At 42.8% G+C, this 12513-nt stretch overlaps 1 protein-coding gene across 1 annotated transcript in view; it reads left to right on the top strand.

The window, feature by feature from the left end:
* The window catches only part of LOC139648658 (ubiquitin carboxyl-terminal hydrolase 34-like), a gene marked incomplete at its 3' end in the record, with an annotated part of 69747 nt that overhangs the window by 41325 nt on the left and 15909 nt on the right, over nucleotides 1-12513 (top strand). Inside the window, 13 exon segments of the mRNA XM_071524840.1 lie at nucleotides 1082-1236; nucleotides 1939-2052; nucleotides 4931-5030; nucleotides 5912-6074; nucleotides 6380-6506; nucleotides 7049-7199; nucleotides 8091-8101; nucleotides 8103-8192; nucleotides 8961-9176; nucleotides 10504-10629; nucleotides 11291-11413; nucleotides 11876-11959; nucleotides 12409-12495. Of these exon segments, the coding sequence (XP_071380941.1) occupies nucleotides 1082-1236; nucleotides 1939-2052; nucleotides 4931-5030; nucleotides 5912-6074; nucleotides 6380-6506; nucleotides 7049-7199; nucleotides 8091-8101; nucleotides 8103-8192; nucleotides 8961-9176; nucleotides 10504-10629; nucleotides 11291-11413; nucleotides 11876-11959; nucleotides 12409-12495 (1547 nt within the window).

Here is a 12513-nt window from a genome sequence, read left to right as displayed (position 1 = left end):
TCTACCCAGAACAATGCCCACGCTGTTAGTGTGTGTGTGTGTGTGTGTGTGTGTGTGTGTGTGTGTGTGTGAGAGAGAGAGAGAATATGTAGAGGTGTAGCTGTGGACATAGTGCTGGGCAGGACACACAGGACAGAGCGACACCACCTGTAATTCAAACCGTCCAAGTTGGGCCGATACTTTTCAGACTCCAAGCTGCAAAACTGAAACTTGGCATAATTTTCACCTTGAGAAACTGATGATGGTGATGAAACCTAACTGTAACCTGATAGCATGTTACCAAATTTCACCCAGTTCCTCCACGGTGAACAGGGAAGTCTCATCATGTCATTTTAGCTGATGAGCGACTTTCAGAGAGTGCAACAGAAGTCAACTCCACAGATCAGCAAAATTACAAAAACAAACGATGGCAAGGAGGTCAAGGGTCAGAGCCGTTCTCCCTCTGGTCATGACTTTTCTGGAATATCGTGGAATTTAGGGATGTGTGCTCCAGACAGGGGAAAGTCAGGGAATTTGCTAAATTATCTGGGAAAAGTCAGGGAATATCAGGGAATTTTACTTTACAGAAATACAGCAGAATGTATTTTCCAACTTGTTTCACACTTTCATTGCATCAGATGGTTTTCAGCCCAACTGGAGTGGAAATCAGAGAATTTGTTTACCTGTTTACCCCTTTAGAAAAACAACATTAACAAACCAGGAAGGGATTAATCTGTAATTCATTTCAACTCTTTATTTGTTCTCTTATTTATAGTTGTTTCTGTATTGTTGTTTTGCATTTTATTTTTAAGTTTTTTGTTTTTTTTTACATAGATACCTTTTTATGCTAAGTTGATGAAAAGTGCTTTACAGATAAAAATGTATTATCTTTTTAGGACATAGAAGTGCACTGGAAGGTAGAAAATTATGGAAAAGTAAAATTTCTATGTAGGATGTAGCAAATAATCCTGTGACACCAGGATGATGATGTTAGCTAGAGAAGTGTTAGGAAAAGAAATAAGAGATAAAAGCCAGGGAGAGATGTGGGAGGGATTTTTTTTTTAAACGTGTGTGTGTGTGTGTGTGTGTGTGTGTGTCTCAGGACTGAGCCTGGAGCAGGTGGACATCCTGTGGCACTGCCTGGTGGAGGACGCTGAGTGTTACGACGACGCGCTGCACTGGTTCCTCAACCAGGTCCGCAGCAAGGACCAGCACGCCATGGGCATGGAGACCTACAAACACCTGTTCCTGGAGAAGGTACACACACACACACACACACACACACACACACACACACTGACTGTATGGGAAAAAGAAACAGTTGTTCTCGAATATTTTCACAAGTTTGCAAAAGTTGACCGACATCGGAAACCTTCCTCAGCTTGGTGATTTATTCTTGACTGTAGGCTTCCCTCTGGTCCTGGAATTTCTGGAATATCATGTCATTTGAAGCTTTGTATTCCAAACAGAGAAAGTCTGTGAATTTGATAAACTCTCTTGGGAAATCAGGGGAAATCAGGGAGTTTTACAAATGGTTCACTTTACCAGAATATATCAGAATGTGTTTTACAACTTATTTCACAAATTGCATTGCTCCAGTGTTTGCTCCTGAGCAGTAGTTGTGTGTTGACATTAGGGATGGGTCATGATTTTCGAATTTTCGAATAGTCATTAAATTATAAAAAAAATCGAATAGTTTATGCGACTATCGTCTTGTCTTAAAAAGTATATTTTCATAGCTTGCTAGTAGTAAATAGCTATCCGGTCTTTCTCTCGTTTTAACAGGGTGATCTTCAAAGAATGGTCGAATAGTTCCCAGTGAATATCGAATAGTACTTTTGCTTGAAATGCCCATCCCTAGTTGACATTGGTGTGTTATGTGTGCCAACGGTGGTGTGTGTATTTGTGTGTATTTGTGTGTGTTAATGGCGTTGTGTGTGTGTGTGTGTGTGTCTCCAGATGCCCCAGCTGAAACCAGAGACCATCAGCATGACAGGCCTCAACCTCTTCCAGCACCTGTGTAACCTGGCCCGCCTGGCCACCAGCGCCCTGGACAACGCCTCCAGCTGTGAGGTACATACACACACACACACACACACACACACACACACACACACACACACACACACACACACGGAAGCATATACAGCTACGATTCAGTCAGTAGCTGCCAGACCTGACAAAAATCTGTTCAATGTCAATCAGTCAACCTTTACTTATGCAGAACGTTTTGCAATGTGCTTCATATTAAAAATAAAATACAGATAAAATAATAAGATACAGATAAACATTATAATGGAGCAAGCAGTAAAATAAAGTGCCAGAGAGATGTGTTCACTTCAGTTTGGATTCAAGGATACCAAAAGCAGTGCAGTACACACACACGCACACACACACACACACACACACACACAGCTGTTTGATGTGTTTCTGCACATCATCCTCTGCATCACCTGCTCAGTGTTTCAGTCCGTGGGGAAACAGTTTTTCCCCCAGGTGTTTGGGTGTGGCAGCCGTGCCTCGTCTCCAAACTGTATTCCTCATGTTTAGGATGTGGTGTGTTCTGGTGTCTGTCTCCACTTCAGCTGCACCGCACATTATGTCAAGGTCACCATCCTCTGTTTCACAAACTGAACAATGGGCATGGGACCGATATGAAAATTTCATGTCACGATTATCCTGGCCAAAGTAATTGCGATTCACGATATTATCCCGATAATCATCAAAATATGCTCAAAACTCTTAAAATGGTACTAAAACATACTGGAATCACTTTACCTTACATTTTGTTAAGAAACAAATTTTTATTGCATCATAGGACACATCTTTTTTTTTTGTGAACATCTTTTTTGGTGAAAAACAAACAAGGACAGATTCAGACTCTCGCCAACACCCAGCAGGTAATCACAATGAGAGAAAAAAATAAATTAATTAATTAATAATAAAAAGAATCTACCTATCAACCTGCTATCCAAGCATTCACATGGTTCAATTAGTTATGTGTTGTAAATGCACAGTAAATGAATAACTTGTTTTGAGGATATTCACGATTATCCCGATAATGGAAATTCACCAAGATAAAATTATCTTGAGTGTTTTTATCGTGATAAAAGATAAAATCTTATATCCTCCCATCCCTACTGAACAAGCCGGTCAAGCTGCTCCTCTGTGAGGTGAAAACAGCCTTGAAACAGGAAGTATCCAGGTGGAGATGGACAAACAGCAGCAGGATGTCACGCACCACTTCCTGTTTCAGAGTGGACTCCTCTCCCTCTTCTATAAGAGCGAGCAGAGACATCGCTCACTTTGTCTCATCCAGTTTTATTTTCAGCATTATCCTTTGTTACTTCAGGTTATCTTAACTTTGTGTTGCATAGCAACCAGAATGATGTAACGCTCCTTGCGCTCTCTGAGCTTGTCCTCTCTCTCTCTGTTGCTCACAGCTGAGCTTCAGTCTGAGCAGAGAGAAAAGCCTCTTATGTTATCTGATGACAAACTAAGGTATCCAGGCAGGTATATAAGGATATACAGCTCCCTCTAAACCCCGGGCCTCTGGCTACAGTCAATGTTCCTCCAAAAGGAACTAATCAGTGAAATCAGCTGCTGTACAGTTTGGTTGGAATGAAATCCTGTATGCTCTTCATGATACCAGCCTGATATTCAGACTGAACGGCCATTTTGTTCCCACTCCATTATTCAGCCTGACATTTCCTCCTAGTTAACCGTTTTCTGTGTGGGGGGGATTGATTTTATCCAAACCAATCACTAGTGACTGACGTATCCGGCTGAAGAATGTCAGTCGATTTTGACAAAATTATCGTTTTTGCAAAGGCACTATGTTGGGTAAGAGGGTGATTTAAACAAATATTACTCTGCCAAAACGTTGCACAAACCTTTGTCCCGCCCCACAAGGGAGCTGATTGGCTCGATTGTTTCTCCGAGCAACAAAAAAGCAGTTGACAAGAGCAACACTAGACTCTCTCTCTCTCTGCGTCACCCGACAAAATCTGAAGAGTGGAGGGACGAGACTCAGGAGTCTGGAACCGGGCTAGCATGATACAGGACTGGACATCACTGGGTTAGAGTTACATTGACTACAGTTACACTTAATGTGTCTTCACTTAATGTTTCAATGAGACTTCTGTCTTCTGGTAGAACCTGGTCCCATTAAGTGACTGGTCTGGACGCATCAAATTCGGATTTTGTTCACATTGCATGTAAATAATTCTATAACTTGATTTATATAGCACTTAAAGCACTATATAGCACTCAAAACACAGTTACAAAGTGCTTTACAATAAAAACAGACATATTTAAAATGCAAAGAGAATAAAAGAAACTAAAAGCCATAAAAACTAATCACATTATAAAAACACAAATAGAGTAAAATTAACTAAAATGCCATAAAATATAATGAAATCGCCGAAAAGCAATTTTAAACAAGTGGGTTTTTAACAGTGATTTAAAAGACGATACAGAGTTTGCAGCCCTGATCTCCTCAGGCAAGTCGTTCCAAAGTCTAGCAGCCCTGACTGCAAAGGCTCTGTCCCCTCTGTGTATCAACAAGTAAAGACGTATCCGAAGATCTCAGGGAGCGGGAAGGGACATAGGGCAATAAGAGATTTGATAGATAGCTTGGGGCCAGGCCTCTCTGGGCTTTGTAAGTAATCAATAAATTCTTAAAATCAATTCTAAAAGCAACAGGTAGCCAGTGTAGGGAAGCCAGGATCAGTGAAATGTGATCATGTTTCCTAGACCGAGTTAAAATCCTGGCAGCAGAGTTTTGGATGAGCTGGAGAGGCGGGAGAGGGATTGTTTGCTGATGCCAGACACGTAACAGCTATTTTTAAAAGTGTGGACATACATGTGATCTCATAACATAGAATATGTGGAATCAGATTTGATAATGATGTGAAGGTGTAACCGACTCTCCGGTCCTCTGTGTCTCCAGCTGTGTGGGATGGACCAGCTGTGGGGCATCGCTCTCAGAGCTCAGTCTGCTGACATCAGCCGGGCCGCCATCCAGTACATCAACTCCTACTACATCAACGGTCAGTTCACCTGCAGCACTCATCCACAAAACACACTCTTTGACGTGGTTTCCAGTCTTTTAGCACAAATATTTTCCTGATGAAAGCGAGTGACATGAAATTATACATATTCAAGAAGTTAAAAAACAGCCACATAAGGCAAGGCAAGGCAGCTTTATTTGTATAGCACATTTCATACACTGAGGCAATTCAAAGTGCTTTACAGAGTAATAAAAAATACAGTAAAGGTAAACAATTTACAATTAAAAAGTGCAAAAGTACAGACAAGAGATCCACAAGATAGAAGACTTAAAAAGTAAACTAGTGCAGTTCAAATCAAGTGAAATAGAAAGATAAAAGAAAAGACAGTGCAAGAGGATTAGAAAAGTGAAAGTGCATTAAAATCACATTTAAAAGAAAATAAAAAAGATATAAATAAATAAATATTACAGTGCAGATGAGTATTGCCCTAGATTTCTTAAAAACGTAAGACCCACAGTTTTTATTCTGAAAGAGCTTCATCATTGATTTGAAGTATTTCTCCTGTTATTCTGGTATCTAGCAATACATTTCCAACTCGTGATGCTCCTGAAGTTTCTGTCACTTTTACCATGAAGTCCATGGATTTTTAATGTGAAAATCAACTTGCTTTTGTGTGTGTGTCTGTATCTGTGTTTGTGTCCTTGTGTTTTTGTATGTGTTGTTTTTTTTCTGTGCCTTTTGTATTTGTTGTTTTTCTTCTTCTGTTGTCTGTCCTGTTTTGTTTTGTTATGTTTTGTTTTTTGTTTTTCTTCACTCGTGTTTTTGTCTCGTCTTGTTTTTTTTTTGGTCTTGTGTTTTTGTGTATTTATCTGTCGTGTGTGTGTGTGTGTGTGTGTGTGTGTGTGTGTGTGTGTCTCCAGCTGGTAAGACGGGCCTGGAGAAGGAGCAGGAGTTCATCAGGAAGTGTATGGAGAGCCTGCTGATGGCCTCAGCCAACCTGGAGAAGGACGCTCACTCCAGCCTGACCAGCATCGAGCGGGGGCTGCTCATGCTCAAAACACACCTGGAGGCCTTCCGCCGCAGGTACGTGACAGGAGGTTTCATCATGTAGAAGAATAAATCAGATAGTGTGTAGCTGTCGGTACATGACAGTTGCTTTTCTCTTACCCAGATATTACCCAGGGACAAATACCCAGACGTTTCTGTTGTTGCTTCTAATGACTGCATGAGCCAAAAATGAGAAATCTGATGTAAAAATCTGACATTTGATTCTCCTCTCCTCTCCTCTCCTCTCCTCTCCTCTCCTCTCCTCTCCTCTCCTCTCATCTCCTCCTCCTCTCTCCTCTCCTCTCCTCCTCTCTCTCCTCTCCTCCTCTCCTCTCTGTCAGGTTTGCCTACCACCTGCGGCAGTGGCAGATTGAGGGAACGGGGATCAGCAGCCACCTGAAGGCTCTGAGTGACAAACAGTCTCTGCCTCTCAGGATCGTCTGCCAGCCCGCCGGCCTGCCGGATAAGGTGAACCTGACCTGGAGCTACAGTCCAATACCATTCACTGTTATGTTGCATCAAGAAAGACATTGTAAATGAGAAATAATGGGGATTAAATACGGTTTGTCCTGCCTGAGAAAGTAGAATTATCTGGGTTACCAGCATAATGAGATGAAAAATGGTAAATGGTTGTAGTATGCATTTTTCACTTTTACTTCTGTGCTGTTTTGATTTTGTTGTTTACTATAACTTGTTGTGGTTGCTGTTTCTCTGCTGCCATGCCAACATGTGTTTCTTACTGCAAAGAAATGTTCTCTATGGGGACAATAAAGTCAGTAAAGTAATAATTTGGGTTAAGGGCTTCCAGTAGACATCAGTGTGGTATTGATCAATTATACAATAAATGTGTAGTCTAACAAACTGCATCAGAGGTGGGAGTATCAGGCTATCTGTTGTCTTAAATGAAATATTATTTTTTAAATCTGTGTTTTAATTCCAGTATCAGCCCATTACATCATCACACCTGTATATCAGTCTAACCCCAGCCGGTGTTGTTGTTTTTTTTTCAGATGACCATTGAGATGTACCCCAGCGACCAGGTGGCCGACCTGCGGGCCGAGGTCACACACTGGTACGAGAACCTGCAGAAGGAGCAGATGAACCAGCAGGCCCAGCTGCAGGAGTTCGGACAGAGCAGCCGGCAGCCAGGAGACTTCCCAGGTCCACTCCCATGATGCTCTGCTCTCACCCACTGACACACAGGAGGGGGGGGGGGGGGGGTTCAAAAGGTTTCAGGGTCTGGAACAGAGATGAAGATTACTTTGTTAGCCAGTAAACACAAGTCAACTGTAATTTGTCTTCCTCTACATCCCTCCTGTACCCTTTCATACACAAGGCTAATTCATTATGCTTCACATAAAACACAAAAAATGCATAATTTGTCTAGTTAAATGACATGTTAATACATAAAAGAGAAAGATAAAATAGGTAGGGAACCAGGGAATATTATGCAGTGCTGATGTGGGTTCATCCCATGTACGACGAGCCTCAATGTCTGATTGGCTATCACCTTATGACATCATCAAAAACAGGCAGATGATGTGACGCTCCACATGTGGAACACCCTGGGGTTAAACACTGAACTTTAGGGGCTCTGCATTTTGTGCCGATTGTATAAAAAAGCAGGGAGTGCGATGCTCACTTTGTTTCCGTGACAACCACTATCACCAGTTGGCCTCTCTGCCTACCAACATTAATTGTAATTTTGTCTCTGCCAGGGAACGAATAGGGTTTATTTTATTATTTAGCAACAAAAGCAATGAAAAAAAACAAAAACAAAATTGCTGGAGGCTTAAAAAAAAGTTTGAGAACTGTCCATTTAACTTTAATTAAACTTTAAATGGTTTTCAGATTTGTCAGTTAGCAGCATCAACACCTCATTGTTTACTATAGACATGTTGACCTGCTGTTTTGTGCAGTCAGTCATAAAAAGCACCTCACTTGATCACTTAAGCAGTCTGTCAGTAGATCATCATGCGGTGCAGTATTGTTTGGACTCCCTGAGCTGTACTGAAGTGATCCGGTGTGTGAAGCCTGTCGTCTGTCCTGCAGGAGGTTTGATGGGGACCGGTCCGGATGATTTCCTCCGGTCATGAACTGACCACCGACTACGATGAGAAGACTCTGCATGAGCTGGGCTTCAAGGACATGCAGGTGACTGTCTGGACTGCCTAACTAACATTAACAACTAACAAACTAACAACAACAGATTAGTACACAGCTTTATTTAATACTGGGTGTTGATTGGCCAGTGAACATATTCTGAGGTCTGTTATATTTCTGCTGTTTCACATCCGATCATATCACTCCACAGTCACAACGTTCAGTCCATTTAGTTGATTTCTAATCAAATTAACTAACTCCTTGGAGTTTTTTGGCAGAATCTTGTAAATTATTTTAACTTGTAACAAAATCATTTTAATCAATATTTCATGTCAAATGATTAATGTCTCTGGTACATACTAGCTGTGTAATAAGTAAGATAAGGTACAGAGAGCGGGTCATTATTGCAAAATAAGTTCTTTCAGGGCCCTTATTTTGCAAAAATGACGATCATTGTTCATTATCCCTTTTATAAAACACACTGTTTTGTTAGTTTGTACTACTGGCTTTATACTGTTCACTATTGTGTTATGTATTATGGCTACAGTGTTATTGTTGCTGTAAAAAAAGTATTTTTATGTATTTTAATCTTTTTGTAATTCATTTTTGTAATTCAAATTTATGCTAATTTATATTCATAGCAAGTTTTAGCAGGCATTCATAGCAAGTTTTTTAGTTACAGCTTTAGTCATGGTTTTTAATTCCTTTGTACTTTCCGGTCTGTGAAACACTTTACGTTTGAAAAGTCCAACACAGAGAGTGTATCATCATCATCATCATCATCATGACTGAAGCCAGGTATTTTCCTGTGTGTCCCAGATGGTGTTTGTGTCTCTGGGCGCCCCGCGGCGGGAGAGGAAGGGGGAGGGCGTCCAGCTGCCGGCCTCCTGCCTGCCCCCGCCCCAGAAGGAGCACATCCCCATGCTGCTGCTGCTGCAGGAGCCGCACCTCACCACGCTGTTCGACCTGCTGGAGATGCTGGCCTGCTTCAAACCGCCCAGCCCCAACGCTGAGCGGGCGCTGGAGAGCCCCGAGGTGACAGGCCACACTCCCTCTCTGAAACAAGTTACACTTTAGATATTTATTAGTCTGACTCAACGGAAGTAGGCTGTGGGTATAAGCCTGCCATTTGCCATCTATTCAGACTCAGACAGAATTCTCCTCCCCTTCCGCTATCTGTGTGTTATCGTTTTCAAAGTCCCCGTCGCTTCGTGAAACAACAACAACCACCTCCGAGCTAGCTAGTTTGTCTTTTTTATCAGTAAAAGTCGTATCACATAGTCGACATACTTCTTTTACTGTTTTATGTGGGGTTTTCTTTTGCGGGGATTTAGCCATTTTGCAAGGGCACCGTCGCTGCATCCTGGGCTTTAGCGCCACCCAAGACGATTGTGATTGGTTTAAAGAAATACAAACAAGACAGAGTGTTTTTTTCCCCTATACCAGAATGATAATGGGTTCAGCCAGACCTTTCTCCAGTGCTGGCACAGCGCTAAAACGAAGTGTGGTGATAGGTCTGGCTATGCGAGACTAGATATTTATTTACGTACACAGAGCGACTTATCTTGAGGTCAACAGTAGAATACGCTTCAAATCTGAGGTCAACCAAGCAGCCAAAAATAAGTGCAAAGGTCTTAGTGTCCTGATAATAGTCCTGTGACCAGAGAAATATCATTTAATAATTCTATGGTATCATGTAAGTTTTGTGCTCTCACAAACAAACCACTGATTCAAGAGAGTGCATGGGATTTATTGCCAGAAATGTTAATTATTTGTACTTAAAGGTGTACATGTATCATTTTTAAACATCCATATATCATTAGAAAAAAAAAGGAAATGACTGGTTTGCTCTATATTGTCAAGCTAGGATAAAAAATGTGTCGGGTGCTCTTGGAAAACGGGGAAAAAAGAGTGCTACAAACAAAAGGACAATCCAGGCACTCCAAATATAGAAATATAACCACGAGGAAGGAAATATTTAAAAAGCCTTTGTTGTAGTGGCTAAAACATTAAAAAAGCTAACATGTTTCGACCACTGTAGGTCTTCTTCAGGGCTTTAAACGATAAATTATTTCCTTCCTTGTAGTTATATTTTTATATCTATATATCATTGTGAAATTAATAGTGCTACCTTGCTATAATTACTATAAATAAATGAGAGTATGGTGCAGACGATTGGTCGCCTCTCTCACTCCAGTGGTATTGTTAGTGCTAGTGTTTCTCCAAATGAAGACCACATTTCCCATAAGCCCCGTTGCATTCTGTCCCCTCCATGTACCTCCATCATATCTGTGTAATACTATGTGGTGAGTTTTAGTGTTTAAACGTGTGTGTGTGTGTGTGTGTGTGTGTGTTGGTCCAGAGTGCGCGGTGTGAGGAGCTCCACCTCCATGCAGAGAACCTGTCCCGTCGGGTCTGGGAGCTGCTGATGCTGCTTCCCACCTGTCCCAACATGCTGCTGGCCTTCCAGAACATCTCCGACGACACGGTCAGTCACCCAGCTGAGATGATTTGTTGGGGTTTGATGTGAGAAAATGTTTCAGGATGTAAAACCTCAGCGGTAAGGGTCAGGTTTTGGTGTCAGTCCCTCGGAATCAAAGAGCGAGGGCTTCTTTCTAGAGCCGCCATTTTGCACCGAGAGACGTTCAACAATCATACAGGGAGAGATCCATCGTAGAAGAGGAGAGAGACCAATTTCTCCACCCACAGGAGCAGGAGAGAGACCAGAATGCAATGCAGCAGAGAGACAGGATGAATTTTGAGTAAGGGGCGCGACTGCGAAGATAGACAAACCCCGATGTTCACAAACTAGTTGGCTATATTTATAAGACCACATGTCCACCTTTGATTGAAAGCAACAAGTTTGCACAGGCTCCTCTGGAAGTTATCAAAAGGCATTCTGGGAAATGTAGGAAATCGGTGACTGAAGTAGAAGTAGACCAGGCAGGTTGAGGGAAAGTGGGTTCAGCAAAAAAGTAAATTTCAACTCAAAATAACTCCAGGAATGCATCACAAATTGATGATCTCTAACGGTGTAAGAGTATCCAAGGGTGGATTTTTCCCTTAAATTTAATCCGTCAACCACTGAATAACTGAACCTGTTCTGTGTGTGCGTGTGTGTGTGTGTGTGTGTGTGTGTGTGTGTGTAGAATGGGGAGGGTCTGTGCTGGAAGGAGCTGCTGAGGATCAAAAGCCCCCACAAGCTGCTGTACGCTCTGGAGATCATCGAGGCTCTGGGCAAACCCAACAGACGCATCCACCGAGAGTCTACTGTGAGAGACACACACACACACACACACACACACACACACACATCCACCGAGAGTCCACCGTGAGACACACACACAGACACACACATCCACTGAGAGTCCACCGTGAGAGACACACACACATCCACCGAGAGTCCACTGTGAGACACACACACACACACACACACACACATCCACCAAGAGTCCACCGTGAGACACACACACACACACACACACACACACATCCACAGAGAGTCCACCGTGAGACACACACACACATCCACAGAGAGTCCACCGTGAGACACACACACACACACACACACACACATCCACTGAGAGTCCACCGTGAGACACACACACACACACACACCCACCGAGAGTCCACCGTGAGACACACACAGAGTACATACACACACATTCACACTCACAAACCAGTCCATACCTAACGTGTGTGTGTGTGTGTGTGTGTGTGTGTGTGTGTTCCAGGGCAGCTACAGTGACCTGTACCCAGACTCTGACGACTCCAGTGAGGACCAGATAGAGAACAGCAAGAACACCTGGAGCTGCAAGGTACAACACACGCACACACACACACACACACACACACACACACACACACACACACACACACACACACACACACACACACACAGCTGGTGAAAAACTACACTGGTCTGTTGTTTAGTCTGTGAGGAAGTCATCTCTCTCTCCCTCTCTCTCTCTCCCTCTCCCCCTCTCTCTCTCCCACCCCCTTTCTGTCGCTCTTTCTCTCTCTCTTTTTCACTCTTTCTATTTCTTTTTCTCTTTCGCTTTCTCTCTCTCTCTCTCTCTCTCTCTCTCTCTCTCTCTCTCTCTCTCTCTCTCTCTCTCTCTCTCTCTCTCTCTCTCTCTCTCTCTCTCTCTCTCTCTCCCTCCCCCCATCTCTCTCTCTCTCCCCGTCTCTCTCTCTCTCTGTCTCTCTCTCTCTCTCTCTCCCCCTCTGTCTCTCTCTCTCTCCCCTCTCTCTCTCTCTCTCTCAGTTTGTTTCTTCTGGAGGCCTCCAGTTGCTCCTGGAGATCTTCAACTCAGCCATCCTTGAACCCAAAGACCAGGAGTCCTGGACAGTGGTGAGGGATTTTATTTCA

Source organism: Centroberyx affinis, unplaced genomic scaffold (assembly GCF_046629955.1).
Source record: "Centroberyx affinis isolate AG114_WGS23_722 - 3 ecotype Tasmania unplaced genomic scaffold, CSIRO-AGI_Caff_v1 ptg001237l_1, whole genome shotgun sequence".
In the NCBI taxonomy this organism is placed as follows: Eukaryota; Metazoa; Chordata; class Actinopteri; order Beryciformes; family Berycidae; genus Centroberyx; species Centroberyx affinis.
The sequence above is the reverse complement of the archived record's forward strand: the minus strand, read 5'-3'. Positions and strand labels throughout refer to the sequence as shown.